This window comes from Meleagris gallopavo, chromosome 5 (genome assembly GCF_000146605.3).
Source record: "Meleagris gallopavo isolate NT-WF06-2002-E0010 breed Aviagen turkey brand Nicholas breeding stock chromosome 5, Turkey_5.1, whole genome shotgun sequence".
Taxonomy (NCBI): domain Eukaryota; kingdom Metazoa; phylum Chordata; class Aves; order Galliformes; family Phasianidae; genus Meleagris; species Meleagris gallopavo.
The window spans coordinates 42,139,476-42,158,458 of record NC_015015.2 but is presented as its reverse complement, the minus strand read 5'-3'; the positions used below and the strand labels follow the sequence as shown (position 1 = coordinate 42,158,458).

Here is an 18,983-nt window from a genome sequence, read left to right as displayed (position 1 = left end):
TGTGTTTACCCACTCTATGTACCTTATGTACATAGACTTCTGCGTGGATTTTCTAGATTTGAATAGGTCATATAATTTCCCTTCTTCTAGCTGGTACTATCTATTTTTTGGGTCTATACCACCAAGAGCAATTCTTTTGCAAGCACTGCTGCAGACCTGGCAAATGATGATTTGCTAATTTGCTGATGGTTCACTTCAGGGATTCTCTCTTTGAAGCAGAACTTCTAGAAGTGACTTGTATGATGGTTCCTTTGGAGGCAGCATAACTGGAGGTAAGTCTTTCCAGGGATGGAGAAGATGAAAAGCTGTCCAAACTGGTTAGCGTAACATTTCTAAATATTACGCTAAATAGCGCATCTATTTCTAAAACATTCCCACAGATGAGAGCAAATTGCTTGTAGCTGTATTTTAAAGGAAATAATTGAGTATTAAACTGGAGTATGAGCAATTTCCCTTTTAATTAAGTTACTGTGAAGTGTCCCAGACTAGCCATAAGGAGTGTCTGTCAGACTAAATGTGGAAAAAGTTGGCTGGTTGATTACGGGTGAGTAACCATTTACATGCCTGACTGAGCTCTTGGAAATGGCCTACATTTTTATGAACTAAAAATAAGGTTATTGAAAGGTGACTCAGGCTGGCTGGTTCTGCAAAAACAAAAATAGCCAAGATCATGACTTTCTTTTCAGAGTAGCTTCTTGTTACTATACCTACTTCACCTGAAAGGAATCTTAGAACCTTCCAGTCTGCTTCTGCTCCCCCAGAAGTACAATAGTTATAATGTGAGTCAGAAAGTCTTTGATTAATTCTCAACTGTACTACTGGCTTTCTAGGTGACTTGGACAAAACCATTAAACTGTCAGCATGATAGTTTACAAATAAAAATAATACATGTCCTATTTGAAGTATTTTGAGATTCATAGATGAATTCTGATACTAATATTTAATACAGATTATTGCTCTTCAGCACATAATGGGAGTTCTTTTGGTACTCAAAGTATTCCTTTCTTTCCTTGTTTTAATGCAGTTGCTTGTTTTTTATAATCACCCAAACTATTCCTTTTCCTCCTTGGTATTTTGAGAGCTTCCAAAGCAATGTATATATCCCCAAGATATGTTTACTGCTTTTACTTTGTTTCTCATAGATACATAATATATACTTTATTATTACTAAGGTAAATTATAATAATCATTATAATGATAGTATCTATATAAATTATTAATATGTTTTGTTTACATAATCAGAAACCATATATGTTTGAAACTAATCAGACAATCCAGAAGTGAAGCAACCGTTCTTGATTTAATTATGAGCAGTGAGCAAAACTTAGCTCTACATGTAGTTTTTTGTTTCAGTTATTCAATGTGTAAGTCTTGATTCCTACTTCGTCTCCATGAGGAACTCAAATTCAACATATTTATGGGTGTAAAGCAACCTGCTACAACTGTTAGAGAGGACACAAAAATTTGCAGAATATTTATAATGAGACTGAAAGGTACAAATGTAGGCTAAGACACTAAAAGAGCTAAGAAAATATTGAGTGGTGTGCCCCACAAATCTTTTGGAGGCTCACTGAGTGTGTATCAGTATCTATTGATATTATATACTGCATTTCTAAAAGCTTTTGAGAAATTTTCTCATCAAAGGCTGTAAGAAAATCAAGCTGTGGTGAGGAAAGAGAGAAGATCTCACACATCAGTAACTGTCTGAAGGAGAAATGGAGATTAGGAGTAGAGCATCGGTGTGAATCAGCTGGAGTCCTGTTGGAATCTTACAGTTTTGACAGGAACGGTCTGGAGTGACTCAGACAAGAAGATGAATATGCAGATGACAGAATCTACAGATGACAGAGTCTGCAAATTGCATCTCTAAATATTTCAGAATAGCTAAAATGAAAGGTGCAAAATGATGATAAGATGATAAATGAAATCTAGTGTTAGCAATACAAAATGATGCTGAATTCTTTATTTTGAGGAAAGAAATTCTAATATATTTAGTCAGAGATGACAATTGTATTTCACTACTCCTAGAGGGACTTGGGATTACTGTGGTTGGTTCTTTGAAGATAACTCTGCAAAACCTAGTGGTGGTTAAAAAGTGTAAGAGTATCAGGAAAGGGGCTAAGAACCAGATGGAAAAGATCCTTCTGTATCTGCACAGATCTATGGTGCAATTCCACCATGAGTCTCCCATTCAGTTCCAATAACCCAATTTCTAAAACAATTAAGAGAAATTAAAAACAGTACTACGGTCTGCACCTGCAGGCCTTGTAGCTGAGTCTCTAAGGCTGCATTCACTACCTACCCATATTACTTGCCTTCTAATGGGTTCTTGCCTCTCTAGAAGATCATGGGCAATTTGAGACAGTCCAGCTTATACATTTGAGGAAGGAACTTCATAAGGTCTTATAAATAGACACTACACCCACAGTGTTGAGAGAATATTTCAGCACAGGGGCTGGACACATGCCACTGCACGTTTTGATGATAAAAGTAACATTGCCACTATTTCAGTGTGTAGGTAACCAGAAAAACAACTATTTACTTCTCTGTGATTAAGGAGAGTTGGAAGTACTTCACTGCAAAGCAGTGCTTTGGGAAAACAGGAACTTTCACATATCTTTTTAGAAAAGAGATGCACTGGATTGGACTACAAGGAGGAACCCTGAACATCACACATTGGCTAATTTATGCTGTCTCTCCTATTGTAATAATGCTGCTTTATAAAAGTAAATAAGCATCAACCAGATCACAGACATAAATCAAAGTGTCCTCCACACAGACTCTCCCCATTCAGCTACTGATTACTCTGATATAGGAGTTGGAAATGATGATCTTTGTGCATCCTTTCCAAGTTGGGGTATTCTATGATTCTATCTTCAATAACCTGGACAGAAACTATCTACAAATCTGGTCTCACTTAGACACAAATGTGATGGTCCAAGAAATGTATGTACAGGGTCATTAAATGCACTACATATTCATGAATCATTCAATATCTAGGCTCAGTGATGAACTGTGTTCCAAGCTCATCTGAGAAAATCAAGTAAAAATTCAACATTTAATTGAAAAATTGATATTTTTTGTAATCATTTTCAGCTAGCATTGACACTATAGAAATTAAATATACCTTGAAAGGTGGCATAAAACCATAAAAATAGTGCTGTTACCTTGCTTAATGGGAAGGATCTTATGAATGACCAGAAGCTGTTTCTATAATAAACAGCAGAACAAACACCATTCTTTTAGATTGTTCTATACACACAACGGTTGAAAGCATCTAAAGATAGAAAGGATAGCGCTCCAGAGTACATAGCTACAGAATGCACTGTCATTATCACGAGTTAAATATAGGCTGGATTCAGACAGTCTTTATTCAGACTTTGTAACAAGTCTTTAGGTCTAACTGGAAGTAGATCAGATGACCATAACCAGACAGATCTTCCCTCAGTTTGCAGTTCGGTACAGATGCAGGCATTGAGTGTGGACACACCATGCTCCTGAGAGCACTTCAGGATTTTCTAGCATGTAAGGTGAAACTGCTGGGAGCATTTCCTAGGCTTGATGACTCCTTTCACTGCTCTAGCTTACTGCAGTGGTGCTGAGGACAAGCCAGGCAGTACAGCAGGTAGGGCATTGATCGCCATACAGGAATGTAAGCAAGCAGTCAGAAACATGGTTGGTGGCAAGACTTCTCCACTGAAGCTTGTGCATCTAGAAAGTATAGTACTTTGTGTAGAAATACAGTGTGTCTGTAAACAAACCATAATTCACTGAATGAGAATTATCAGAACAGGTACATCTGATGCCTGTCTTTCCAGTGTTAAGCTTAAAGAACTTGTTTGCCTATTAAACTCTTGAGAAATGATGTGCTCTAGATATGAAAGACCTATAAGTGTTATGGAAATTACATGCACTTCCCTCCTCCCCCCCAAAAAAAACAAGCCAGCAATGGGCTTTATCTGAATCTTGGAAAAGATATAGGAAAAAACAGTTGTTGTTGGAAGTTGGGACTGGGAGTGGGGCAGAAGTAGAAGTCCTGCTGAGCCACTGGGAAGCTTTCTTTAAGCAAATTCTAAAGATTTACCTTTCCTAAACACTGTTGTTTGCCTTTCTGGATAGATTAGATCTATCCTACCTATTCTTTCTCTTAGAGAATAAAATTATTTTTAGTGATTTTCGGCTGCTCTGATCTCTTTTGTTATTATACCAGTGACAGGATTTATCTTTATCAATTCCTTATCTAAAAATGAGTGCAACAACTCAAGGGAAAGAAACTTTGTAGAGGAGAGTAACTGGTCCAGTTGCTGGTCCAATTAAGCTGTAAGAGATTTCCTTTACCGCTTCTCCACTGGGTTAACTCCATAACTCAACCCCCAGCTGCTCTCTGCAAGGCATCCACCACTCTGTACTCTGTATCTTGCAAACTCATATTAGCATTAGTTCTTATTTTTTAGCAGATATGTTAAGCTTTTAGATGATGCTGTTCTCAAAGCCTGAAATTGAAATTCAGATAGCAGCTTAGGCAAAAAGGAAATCATTCTGAATTTGCAATTGTTTTTATTACATTCAAAATTTGGCATATAGTTAATAGATAAATGTATTGTAAACTTAGTGACGTTACCTAGCAAGAGACGATACACAGTTGTGAATATATGATGTTGAAAAGTTTGCTAATAAACTTTGAAACTTTGTTAATAAAATCTGACACCTTCATTTCTGAGCATATAAACTTAAGTCAAACTGATGGAAAAGTTTCATCTCTACTTCCTGACATCTAATCAAATTATACCAGAAATCAACAAGATCTCTTTTAAGTTCTATTTCATTTCCTTACTAGCCAACGTCAGTGTGTTACTACAGTAGCTGCTAAGACTTCACTGAGGCTATAAACATCCTATCTTGGTTTTTTGTTGTGTGTGTGTGTTTTAATATAGAGTTATTTACTGTTACTTTCTGTAAGGTAAAAAGCTGTGTTTTTAATATTTTAATTCTATTTTATTTTTATCACACTCAAGCTTTCACAGAGGAATGAGCTAGAACAATGATCAATCTGCCATCTGCTGGTATTCTGTTTCTGGAATTCAAACCAGTGGTGCATGTACACAGTACTATTCCAAGATGATTCAAGACTTATGAGCTGAAATTCCAGTGTTCAGAATTTAGTCTAACAGTTTCCTGGGTCATTTCCACCAAAACGAAATGTCTGATGAATATAAAAATTCTGCCACCAGAAAGGAGTGCTTTGCTTTTATAATTTAATAAGAAATTCTTATTGTTGCAATAAAGACAGTGGATCTAATTGCATTCTACTATGGTTTATTACCACTTTGAGACCATAGAAGCCAGTCAGGAACAGGACTTCAGTATTAAGATTGTGTAGAAACAGTCATTTATAAACATTATTTTTAAATGGACAGGAAAATACACAGAGGAAATATGATTGTAGCAAATGACAAGTTGGTATGAGATAGAAAGTTTTGGAAGGAAGAAGCCAACTGGAAATTAAAAGAGAAGCAATGCTGAGAAGTTGGAAGAAGTGGTTAAGGATGGCAGGAATTAAATGAGGCTGACATTAAAATATTGTTAGAAGAATGGGGAGGTAGAACCAAACAGCTGTTCACAGAAGAAATTTTCCCCCATAATTTCAGGTGTATTTTGATCTATCCACCTGTCTCTGCTCTACTCATCTTCCTGCTCCTCCAAACCTGGAACTGCTGTTAGGATCTTCCTTGCAATTATTTTCCATGGGATATGTGATGGGCAGGAAGTAGAAAGGAGGCACAACTGCACGATTTCCTCAGAACAGACTTCCCTCATCATAATCCTGCAACAAATAAGTCACAACAAGGAATGAGTGCTAAGGCTACTTTACTTTCTTCACCACTTCACATCAGCAATCCCTGTTACGGACTCCTATAATGTGTTGACCTTGCTGGATGGTGATACACAAGACAGATAGGGCCTTGCTCTTTCAGGTAGGTGAGTTGTACATGAATCTTGCCTTAAGCTGACTGGCCTTGCAGCCATCCCGGGCAAACATTACAGATGTAGGAGTGAAGACTCTGGAAACTACTACTGCAAGGCATGCATCTAGGGTAGCAATGTAGAAGGTGTGTGGTAGACTTACAGTTGAACTCCCTTTCACTGACAAAAATAATATTTCTTATGAAGTTGATAAGTTAGCTGCAGAATAACTTTGAGGAAGAGATTATGCAAATTCTGTTGTCATTCACAAGATCACCTTGTTACTGAAGGACCAAAGGTGATTTAGCCTTGGAGAGAAACATTACACAGTGTGAGCTGACTTGAAGCTGTTTTCATTTGGTTTTTGCAATTTTATGCCTCTGTCATTGCTTGGGAACTTGGTTTTTTGAACCTGCTACTGTTTTGCTCCAGATGCAACAAAATAACTTGTTCAGGAAAAAATTAGTCTGGTGAGAGCTTGTACAGATGAAAAGATTTGTTGTACAGTGCTGATTTACAAATTCAGAATAGTAGAAACAGCAAATGCATGTGAAGTCTCAGCTCATTATCTATTCTTCTGCCTGTAACTCCTGAAGTGTCAGACTGAGAGTTACAATTTCATGAACAATGTGAAAGAGGTACTTGTACATTAAAATGGCATTGGTTTATATATGTACATACTTAAGTATGCTTTATTTCAACTATGCGAGCACTTGAATGTACATTTCAAACCTGAGTATTCTGAAATTTAGGAGTTATTTAAACCAAAACCTAGACGCAGATCAAAATTTTGCAGTCAGTTATCACTAAATTTATGGATATATGCATGGTCAGATACTAGCAAAATAGGTCTGCTGGTAATGAGTTGTCCTTCATAATTCTCAAGAAGTGTATTTATCTAAAAGTGGACTTTAAAACATAAGAATAATAAAAAACTAGACATACACTAGTGCTTGGCAACAATACATCTGTAGTGCCTTATGAAACTGGTGAGTTCTTTACTTCATTTTCAGTTCCTCTATTTGAGATCTGAAGATGCTTTTGTATATTAGCTGATGATAGAAGTGAAATTAAGGAAAGGTACTATAAGAATCCAGAACTTGCAGTGTCTGCATAGGCTGTATGCAAAGAGCATAGCAGATAGAGCAGCTTGGAAGAACAATTTAAAACAGCTAGAATCATGAGCAAGATGTACCAGACTTAGCAAACACTGTGCTTCTATTTATTTTAGCTTATCTTCCTCGTCGAACTTTATTTAGATCAAAAAGAACTATCTTTAAGAACAGTCAGTGCTGAGGAGTTACTCTTCTGAATCTTTTGTCTGTAAAAATTTAAGACTGATGTGCTGTCTTCAGGGAAATGAGACCTCAGCACAGTGACTTTTTCAACCTATGAAAATTCAAACAGTCTGTCTTCAACCACAATGGAATTGATTGTGAGCTACTTTTGATAGATGTACACCTCAGTCCTTCCTCTTGAAAAGGAATTTCACTGAGAAGAAAACAATAGAATGCAGTGTGGAAATTTGTTTCGATCCTTTTAATAAATAGTCTGAGAACTGTTAGAAGTTAAAATACATGAAGCCCTTCTGAAATCCAGGGCTTCTTTTTCTAGATAAGTGCTCTAGTTTGGAAAACTCTGATTACATTGACTTCTAGTTCATCAGTAATTTATCTGCCATTAAGAGGACTGTTAGTCTCTGTGTACTTTAAGGAAGTATTCTTCCTTCTGCTCCTTTCTACTTAGACTCCTTCAGTGCTCTTCCTAAAAACAGTTGTTCTTCTAACTGCTTTTCTTGGCTGAAAAGCAAACCAGACCCAGGACCATCTGGGCACTTTACTGTAATATGCCTAGCAATGGCAAAAGTGTGACCACTGACTCTTGCAGTGTTGAAGTGGAAGATGAAATGCAGCAGTAGTAAATTTACAATGCCTGTCTCTGAAATACCTTGAGAAGGTACAGGCCACATCTATTTTTCTGCTTCCAGCCAGTACTTTAATTATGATTATGGAAATGTAACAGGAAGTTTTATTTTTATATTTGCTCATTACTTGCTTTAGTAGTTCTCACGCCACTGTGCTTAATACAAGATAGAGCTAAACGATAACCCTGTGGATGAACTAAATGAACAATGGTGCAGGCTGTGACTTCATTACATACAATGACTCTTCACTAGAGATAAATTTGTCTATGAATTCTATTTAAGAATATACCAAATTCTATTTTTAATATACCGTTGTCACTCTTCAATTCAAATACTCCGCTGCATTTAAGCTACAGGAAAGTATATTTGCTACACAGTGCTGAGACTATGTTTGGAACAAAAAATTCATGACAAAATCTGTGGATCCTAGTCATGGAGTATCTGTTTTTGGCATTTTATCTCTACAAATTGGATATTTATTTCAGTTAGCAATGCTTGCAGCTTATCTGCTTTAGGGAAAATAACCCAAATGCAGCAAACCTTTTGGAGGTTTGTTTTTACCCCAAGCCCTTTGTTGCCAAACATCAGTTCAGACTCTAAAGCTTACTTCAGCTGGCTGTGGAGCATGTCTTTCTTTAATCCTTCAAGTCAACAAACGCTTGCAAAACCCAATTTAAGGGTTAATATTTTCCTGAAGAGTTAGGTACAGATCTTGACATCTCTGTAAGGCCTTCTAGACCTGTCCACCTTCTGCATTTCTACATAGAGCCTGAATTCCAAATTTCTTCATAAGGAAGGTAGATAGATAAATGATCCTTCTTTATCACAGAATTACAGAACTGGAAGGAATCTCTAGAGATCATCGAGTCCAACCCAATGGAACCACTATTCTGGAGGGTAAGGTTACTCATGCTGACTCCTACTGGAATTAGTATTAGTCATTTTAATTTCAGTGGAGAACACTGGAAGTAAACCTCTTTAGATGCAAGCAGATCTTTCCCATGAAATACATTGCTTTGTGTATTTCTTCTTCACCTTTGAGGATTATCAAGCTGTCACATTAACAACTCCAATGCATTTTACACATGCATATATTTCCAGAGCTTATACACATACACATGTCATTGTGGCAACAAGAAATGTTTTGAACCGTGAAGTGAAGTATTTGATGCATCCCTCTCTCTATGCCAGCTCTTTTCTTTCAACAGTGTTTCCTGCTTTCCTTTTAACTTTGAACTCTAAGCACATAGCAATAGCAGCTCCTGCAAAATGTTGAAGAAAGCTGGTAGAGGCAGGGAGAAAGTTGTAACATGGAGACAATATTCTGAATACTCAGTAGTATGAAGAGCAGAAAACATAACAGCAAAAAATCAAAGCCCAAGCAGAGTTAATAAAAGAAATACAAAATATCTCCACTCTGCAAACTGGAGAAAATTCTAACACTAATATCAAATTTCTGTTTTTTGCTAAGTCGTTGAAATTGGCCACATCATGCTGTAGATAACTGGATCTCTCATTGATCTAGATACAGTAAGTGTTTTTCTGTCTCGGTACATTTCATAGTTAGATTTTGAGCATATACTAATAAATTTAGCCTTGCTGCAATATGGCACTTTTCTTTGCTCTATCATAACTGCATTTTAATTTTGCCCTGAATTGCAGAGTTGCATGGATGAAAAAGAAGAAAGCATTGCCTCAGCACTTATCAAAATCAAGGTTTCCAGAACTAGCAAGTTAAAATTCTTTCAGGTAAAGGGAACCGATGCAGAAGAACCATTATTAACTCATTCTGCACTCTCTGGAAGCAGGGAATGTAGCTATAATTCAAAAAGGAGCATAAGGATGGAGGAAAGAAGCAGCATATTCCAAATCTGGCCTTTGAATGCATCCTTTGAATTTCTTTAGATCTGTGTCATGAGCTTCTGTTGCCCTCTGTCTGCTCCAATGTCTGAGAATAGTGTATGCAGAATGGATCCTTCTTATTCCACATTTATTTTTTTCTGGGCCTGTATAGAGATCAGCCAGAACAGAAGTTTGAGCTCATTATTGTTATTTTTGTTTCCTCAGTAGCATGACGAGCACCTTGATGAAATTAGTTGATGCATATCAAAAATCCCTAACTGTGCTTTCTTGTGAGAGAAAGAAGATAGAAAAGAGATACACTGAGCCTAGAAAATTTCCATAGCAGTGTTTCTGTATTTTCATAACACAATATCAGTACTTACATTATGACTGCAGCAAGATCCATGCCTAACAGTTTACAAAAATAACATTTGAGAAAGCTGCTACCCTGTGAAAAGCTTGCTGCGTATTCCATCTGGATCTAGACAAACACCCTGCAGAAGTGTTGTTTTATGGGAAAAAACAGCTATGTAAAAAATAAATCCTTCTTTATCCTGACCTGTGTCCCATATGTATTCAGGATTGTCTCTACCAAGCTTAGTAACAAATATGAGTGTTTACAGCTTTTAATATCCATTTCTCCTATGGTACTTGCTATACCTAAGAAATAGGGGATGGATTTTGCAACTTCTTTTGATACAATAGCAATGTACTTTGTAAAACACAAGAATTGAAATAGCACTGAGGCACCAAGAGAGCTCATCAGATGAGGGGCAAGCTTGTCTAGTGGAATGGCTCAAACCACCATTCTTAACTCATGGAAGTGTCTGAAATGTCATATGTATATTTTGGATATGTTGTATGGGATTCTACTTCTAGGCTTTCAAAGAGATTTGCCTTCTTCATTGATATTGTGAGTTTTCCCTGGCTGCTTGCATAGATGCTTGCTCCCTCCCTCCTGGTGGAGGAAATAGGAAAGCAAGAGAAAGAAAATTTGTATGTTAAAATAAACACAGGAATATCACCATGTATTGCTGCATGCAAAAAGTAATTGACTTGGGGAATTTAAATTAATTTAATGACAATTAGCATAAATATTTCATAACTAAGGGTATTTGGAAACATAAAAAGACAAACATTCAAAATGTCTTTCATCCCTCTTCCCCAGGCTCACTCAACTTCACTCTATTTCAACTCACTTCATTTCAGATGTATCTCCTCCACACATATTATTATCACAAGTCATACACAGTCCTTCCTTTGTGTCAGCATGCAGTGCAGGAGGACAGGGCCAGTGCACAGTGTCTTATCTCTGCTGCTTTTTCTGTCTCACTCTTTTCCACTGCTCCAGTGCTGATCTTCCATGGGCTGCAATTGCTGCACAGAAGTACCTGCTCTGCACTGGAGCACCTCCCACTTCTCAACCTTGTTCCCTCCTTAACTCCTCTCTTTCCTCCTCCTGTCCCTTTATGGCATTTCTATTTTTTTTAAATATTTATTTCCCAGAGGTGCCACCATCTTGGCTGCTGGGTCTGGCCCTGGATTGCAGTGGCACAGTTGGATCCAGCTGGAACCCAGTGCATCCTACACGAAGCAGCCCTGGCCTCTCCTTACCCCTGGTATCAAAACATTGCCACTTACATCCAAAACAGCTGAGTGGGGATTTCAAGTGCCAGCCTGTATGGGATTTATGAGGATTGTCATGTTGGCAGTGTCCTGAGGGACCATTCATTAGGTGTCCTCAAGATCAGTGAGACTGGCAGAACTGATTACATTACGGTAAAATCAGAAAAGGAGACAGCCAGCTTTACTTACTGGACTGTTGTGGAAACATTTATCCCCCCAAGTTCTTTTCCAGCCTCAACCCAAGCATTTGAAAGAAATCTTTTCTGCTCTAAGAAGCAAAGCAAAGGAGGACAAACATTAGATTATAGAAAAAATGCACTCATCATCATTTGTTAAATCAAAAAAGTGCAAAGTTCTATAGCCTAGTGATTAAAATAGGAGGAAGAGTATATTGCTTATAACATGTTTGATGGAGAGTAGCCCTGAAAAAAAGGATTAGAGAGTGTTTGTTGATGAGAAAGTCAGTGTGACCCATGATTGCCTGGTGCTGTTCCAATCTTTGTGTTGAGATGGGCAGAGCACCTTACCAAGATGTGTGCCCAGGTGATGGATCAGGACTGGCTTCCATTTAACTGATCAAAAAGGCAAGCATTGTGGACCTATGACTATTGGCAGCATCTGAACTAGCTTGCCAAAAATGTTTTTGCTATGGACATAGTTAGGCCTTTCTCTGTGGCAGAAGAAAAGATAGGACTGATATATGCGATATTCTGTTTTATGTTTTGAATACAAAGACTTGCTTTTCTTTTGTTAAAATATTTTGATCTGGAGGAAATGATTTAGAAGACAAGCTGCTTAATTAGTGTGCAGGAAGAGAGAATTTGTTCCAAGAATATTTGGCAGCATGGGAGAGGGCATAAAGTTAGCAGTAGGCAAAGGGGACAAAAGAAGTGTTAAAAAAATATGTTTTCTTTGGAGGAATGTTCCAAAATGCAGTGCCTGGTGTAGAGACAAGGATTGCATTTTCTGTGAAGGCGCAGTATACTAGCACTAAAAATACAACATTGTTCAACTAGCCAAAGAGGTAAATAATTTGTTTGAAGTCCTGGGGATGTTTGTCAGGAATTCAGAAAATAAAATCTTTGGAAAACAGAGGTAACATATGAGCTCAGTGTAAGGCAGCAAATGTTCCAGTGATATTTTTAGTTGAGTAGTACGGTATGTTGCGCTAGTTTCTATGCAATAAAAGGTGACACTACAAAGTCTTGGAACAAGCATGTTTGAAATGTAGTGTAATTTGCCATATATTTAGCATTTTCTCTAGTCTGAAAAGTAACTGTAGTATCTTATACTCCCATTCTTAATGTCTTGTACTTGGAAAAGAATCTACTCCTTTTTCAATGAATCTGTCATCTTTGTTGTCTCAGTCTGGGAAGATAAGAACCGTGTTTGGTCCTTTTGTTGACACTGAGCAGGTCAGAACATTTGTAACTAAGTTAATCTACCTGAAAAGGACAGTAGCCCTGGAAGAATCCTATTAATCAGCATAGATGTGTAGGACCTGAGAGGGAAAAAAAATAGTTTCCTCTTAACTTCTGAAATTATTGGATAGGTCTGAAACTGGTAAAATCACAGTGTATGTAATAGAAAAAAGGGAAAAGCAAGCAAAGTAACAGTTGAGGATGAAGAAGATGCAGAAGATCTAATTTTCACTGATAAGGGTCTCTCCATGAGAATGTCTGCCCCAACCTCTCTTGAAACTAAAGCAAGCTGACAGTTTCTTTAATTAATATGAGCAAGATGATTCAAATCTTTCTCCCACTCTACTCTGTGCTGTTGTAGCATCACCTCAAGCACTGTGAGCAGTTTTCATCACCACAATATAAAAAAGACATAAAACTATTCAAAGAGTATCCAAAGGAGGCCCACAAAGATGATTTAGAGAGCAAGATGTATGAGGAGCAGCTGATGCCCTTGGTTTGTTCAGTCCAAGGTGGAGGAGAGGCCTCATGGCAGCCTACAGCTCATCAGAGGGAGTGGAGGAGCAGCACTGATCTCTCTAATGACAGTGACAGGACTCAAGGGAACAGCATAGAGCTGTGTCAGGAGAGTCAGGTGGGGGTTAGGAAAAAGTTCTGCACCAGAGGGTTGTTGGACACTGGAGCAGGCTCTGCAGGGCAGTGGTCATGGCAAAAAGCTGGAAAAGTGCAGGAAGCATTTAGACAGCACTCTCAGAAATACGGTTTGGATTTTGGGTTATTCTGTGTGGGTTCAGTAGCTGGACTCAGTGTGGGTCTTTTTCATCTCACGATATTCCATGATTCTGTGATGTGGCCAGTTTAGCTCTTACCTACTTTAAGAGTGAAATGAACACCTTCATGAGTAAATGGAGATGAATTTTTATGGGTTGTTATATCATAAAAAACACCCAACTCTTTCCATAGATTTTTCCTTTAATCATTATTTTTTTCTTCAGATTTGCTCTAGTTGGATTTAAATTGAAGCCTCTCTTATTAATAGGCGCTAATTCATTTATACTTGATGAATGTTTCACAAATATGTGTTTCATCAATTGGAAAGAACGTATTGATTAAACAATATTTTAAAAAAGCAGAAAACATCTATTTCACAAGTGTTTTTGTTTAACTGACTCCACTATGACATGAATTACCTTTCACAGAGAGAGAGCTCTCTTACTGTTTCATTTTGACTGCTGTAGATAATTCTGCATTTATGTCCCAAAATGGGCTCAAAGGTTCTGCTAGCCTGCCTGGAGATGCTCAGATATTTGTTCTTCGGTGTTCGGCCCCATATTGTGTGTACTGTTAGAATAGAATGTTCTTTCCCTGTCAGAATCCTAAATACATTCTTGTTTGCTAGTAAAGCCAGTGTACAGGTAGAAAATTGTTTCCACAAGGTTGTCAGAAATTCATATACTATGGGAGCATAGGATAGTTCTAATTTTCTTTTTTTCAGATACACCAAAAATACTGCAAAAACTTGCAGTATTTGAAGAGTCTATTTGGAGTACTTTTATGGAGATCCGTAAGACAAGGCTGGCTAGGAGGAAGTAGAGGCAGAAATTCCTTCTAAATCATGTGATGATAAACTTTCATAATGACAAGAAAGAATAGCTAATTGTATTTATGATGTCTAACTTACTGGTTAGAAATTGTTATTACCAGTTTGACAAACTAGTTCTATTTCTTAAATTTTGCTAGGAGCAGTCTTGATGAAGCATGGTCCCTTCTTCTGAGAACCGACAGCCTAGACATTTCTTACACAATATGGATTAAATGTTAAAAGGCACATTTGAGGCTCAGTATGAGGCTGCATATTAAACAAATTGGCTCTGTGAATAAGATTCACAAAAATGACACAGATGACAAAATTCCCTACACGGGGAGAGGTAGGTTCCTAAAGCTGTGGTCCATAAGAGCTGCATGCTGAATGGGAAAATCAAAACCAGTCTCTTGAGGAAAGTGTGGGTGTGTGGCATGCAACCCTGCACCTGGAATTAAATGCCTATATCTATGCTTGTGGCAGCTGCTGTTGAGGAACTGGAATTAAGGAACTAGGACAAAGTGGTTGACCTTTGATGTCTATTTATACTGTGCAGGAGAGGCATATGGTTCAACCCTGATCTGGAGGTCATTGTCATCTTTTGTACAACAGCTTAAAGGTTAGAGAATATGAGAGACCTGGGCTTGGCTTGGCTTAGCTATAGCAAGGCAGGAGTGCCACTTCTGTGGAGTGCCCTAACCTAATACATTTTAGGTCATGCTCAGCTGAACTGTTTGTTTCCCTTATGTTAAAGTTGGTTCACTGTTTAGTTAATACAAGCAGTCATGAGTTCATCAGAATAGCAAGCAAGTGGGAAACCACCAATTCTACATTATGGTGATCAAGACATAAGGCTTGAAGAAGAACAAACGTATCAACAAGTGATGTCTGTTCCTATGAAATATATTGTCCTGAGGAAAAAATATTTCTTTTGCAGAACCCATGTGGGTTTTTTTTCTCTTCTTGTGAAAGTACAAGCTTAATTTTTCAGACTATGTAATTCAAAACCTGAGGCATGAACATTTTCAGATTTTTCACCCTTTAATGTATCTATATAGTATATATGTATTTATATTTTAATAATAACTTGTTACAGTGTAATACTGCAATCTTTAGGCTAATATAGTCCGATGTAATCTAACTGTGCCAAAATTGGAATGTAGAAGTGCCATTTCCTTATTCTTCAGAAAATGTGTAGCACATAATGATGTTCTTTTTATGGGAAATAGCACAGCCAAATCCATCCACAGGAAAAACATCCAAACCAAACTTTTTTGATATGGGATTACTGTAACAACATTTGTGCCTTAGTGTTTTTTGGATCTATAGTATTTACACCCTGAATGTCTTCAGAATGCGTGCTTAACTACAAAGTGTCCCCCTTTTCACTTGTATCCTGAATTTCATGCATTATTGTCCAGTAAGTAATTCTGCTTTTGAGTCATGCTGTTCTGCCCTTCTCAGTATCTTTGAAAATGTTGTCTTTATTCACCATAGTTTTCTGATTCATTTGTACCAGTGGAAGAATAAGAAGAATATAAAGAACCTCATCTGCTCTGCTTTTGTGCAAGTGACCAAGGTGCACAATAGGCATGAGTCAGGTCTTTATGCACATTCATTAACAGTGTTACCATTTTTACATAAAAAAAGGCAAGAAATAAACATGAAAAAAAACATACAAAACCACACCTTTGACTGAATTCATAGCTCATGAACAAGTGGTCTTGAATATCTGGTAGAGATTAATACAGCATTTCTTCCACTCTTTTTTCTATCATTAGTAATAAGTAACTCATGCTGAACTCCACATTCCTTTCCCAGGATAGATACAGAATTGATATTGTCACTTTAATTAACCCATAATAAGTTTTTTTTAAACTAGATTTCATCTTTCTCATGAAACTTTATTAAACTCTGAGTTCATTTAAGAGTGACACAGAAAATCTGGAATAAATATGTTAGAATTGGTTGTGTTAATCCAGACTTATATCAGTATTGCTGAAAATGAAATCCAAGTTTTTGCTGAATGAAGTGAGAGTTCATATGATAGGTGTGCAAAATGTTGCACTTACACTGCTTGTATTTGTATTCAGTTTATAGCATCCAGTAACATGTTCAGTATTTGTTTAAGAGCTTTCCAGCACGGATTTATGTAGGTAATTTTATCTCATGTTATTTAGTATTTGACATAAAGCCTGTATTTTTGGTGTGAATTGGGAAGTCCTGAAATCCAGAAATAGCTATATTATACCATCATAATTGAGAAAGCAAGCTGGAATTCCAGAGAGAAAGGTTAGCCTTTTGCATGATTTATTTGTAAATAAAGTAGCATAACCCAAAGCATGAATTATTAGTAAATAAAATAGCTTTTTTTTCCTTCTTCTTTGAGAAAAAAATATATGTTTATTTTCGTTTTAGTCTTGGTGTTCCTCATTGAGCACTTAGGGCTGGTGAGGTTGTGTGGACTTATATCTTTGGTGGTGTGAATGCACACCTTCTTTTAAACACTGAACTCAAACTGGGGTGTACTGGGCCTTTCTGAAACTCAGAACTAGTTTTCCAGGATGTGTTTCTCATAGATTAGTGACTATCTAGGAAAAGGGTAATCACCGTTTTTCTGTGGCCAGACCATAGGAGTTCACTGTTCTCCAGGGATGGTTCTTACCAAGTGAGAGGAAGGGTTGGGTTCTACTTAATAAGCTCACAAATGACAGAAATTGAAATACCAGATGATAACAGCATGATCTGTCTGCCATTCATAATGTAAACTATACAGTTCCAATAACATACTTTTTTTCCTTTGTTTTGTCCATTCTCTAGAAAAAACAAGTGAGCCAAACAAAAATCCGGGTGATCTCTACCATCCTCTTCATCCTGGCTGGCTGCATTGTCTTTGTGACCATTCCTGCTGTTATCTTCAAACACATCGAGGGATGGACAGCCTTGGAGTCCATCTACTTTGTGGTTGTCACTCTGACTACTGTTGGTTTTGGTGACTTTGTAGCAGGTGAGCAGCACTGAGCCTAGATTATATGTATGAGGGCCTTGGCTCTTAGAATTTGTTTTTTGGTAAGGAGAGGAAGCTTTTTACAATTTATTATATCCTGAGAAATGAAGCCAGATATTTCTGTTGAGGTTACTGTGCAATAACATGGAGAACTCCAGACTGGTTTAAAAGCCAGGTGCCTTGCCATCTGCAGAGTGCAAGCTTTCAGCAGTGTAGATAACAGGAGTCTGGGAAGTCCTGATTACCCCTTATCATGCAATGAATTATGCACAAGTCAAATGACTTTCCTATTGAATTCAAAATTTGTATTAGTCCATTAGGTCTCAAGCTGAGGCTGACTGCTGAAGCAAATAGCCAAAATGATGAATGGACAAAGCTTTACAAAGTAGAGCTGAGCTTTAAGACTGGAAAATGTCTGGTCTGACACAGTAGAGAGTTGCTAAATTCTTCTTTTGCAGGATCTGCAGCATTTCAGAAGCTGGATTTTGTTCTGTAGCCTTGGCAGGAATTTTGACATTGCAGCTGCCCTGTTACATCAAGCAAGGTCTAATAGCATGTGTGGCTCAGTGCTAGGAAGTTATTCTCTTAGATGAATATAGTACTATCTGGAACTATAAATATCCATCCATACCAATTGCCAAGGAGAGAGTAAGGATTGTTGGTTACAGAGATGAGAGAATTTATTTTGCTCTATTGTTCTGCTAAGAAAAAATGGTTTAAATAAATGAGCTTTCTTTCCTCACTATTGGATTACTAGTGATTATTGGATTATTAGCGATACTAATTATAGGCATTAAGACGCATAGACATATAATGCTTCTGTTTTGTTATTTTCTAGACATCACTGAAATACCAATGAGCAAAAACATCAAAGGCAGAAAGAAGGATATGTAAAGTTTTCTTTGCTAAATAGCAAAGACAGTCTTTTTGTAGATAACACTATCACCCTCTTTTATTTCTGATGTAGTAGTACAGAAAACATGAAATACTGAGGAAAAATTGGCACTAAACAAAGCCTCAGATATGAAAAAAATATTTCACGAGAATCCAGATTTAAAAGTAACTGTATGAACTCAGTCCACTTTAACCACTTAAGTATGAAGAGAACCTCACTGGTATTCTGGCTTTGTGGTATCAAAACATAGTATAATTAACAATATTTTTCTTAGGCATGTACGCTTTGTTAGTGTTTTTTTGAATAATATATTTGTAAAAAATCAACAGAGTACTAAATTTTAAATTGCTATATATTAATCATAATCAAGATAATATAATCCACGGCTGGGTGGCTATTAACCAGAATTTTTCAAAAATCGAAACCCTGAATGAGAAAACTTCAAAGATGAGCTCATGATAAGAGCTTAAGGCAGGTGATCACCAAGAAATCTGGGTTTCATTGCTGCTTTTGAGAAAGATTTTCTGTTACTTTTATTTTCTGTTACTTTCATCTCCGTATCTCTACCCCTTCAACATCAAAGAGAAAATGTTATGCCGTATTGGATAAAGCAGCATCAGTGAAGCTACACTGATTTATTCCACTAAAATATGTCTCAATTCTTGGCAAACTGGGAAAGTTTTTGTTCTACTGTTGGAAATACAATTATAGCTGTAGTCTGA

At 37.1% G+C, this 18,983-nt stretch overlaps 1 protein-coding gene and 1 long non-coding RNA gene across 3 annotated transcripts in view; one reads left to right on the top strand and one right to left on the bottom strand.

Moving 5' to 3' along the window:
- The window catches only part of KCNK10 (potassium two pore domain channel subfamily K member 10), a 56,400-nt gene that overhangs the window by 32,674 nt on the left and 4,743 nt on the right, over positions 1 to 18,983 (top strand). The window contains exon 5 of the mRNA XM_031553637.1: positions 17,180 to 17,366. Within this exon, the coding sequence (XP_031409497.1) occupies positions 17,180 to 17,366 (187 nt within the window). The remainder of the gene's footprint in view (positions 1 to 17,179; positions 17,367 to 18,983) is intronic.
- LOC116216689 overlaps positions 5,010 to 18,983 on the bottom strand; it is a 60,915-nt gene continuing 46,941 nt past the window's right edge. The window contains exon 4 of one of the 2 annotated variants that reach the window (XR_004159958.1): positions 5,010 to 5,824. This is a non-coding gene — a long non-coding RNA (uncharacterized LOC116216689). The remainder of the gene's footprint in view (positions 5,825 to 18,983) is intronic. The other variant, XR_004159959.1, reaches the window with a different exon arrangement.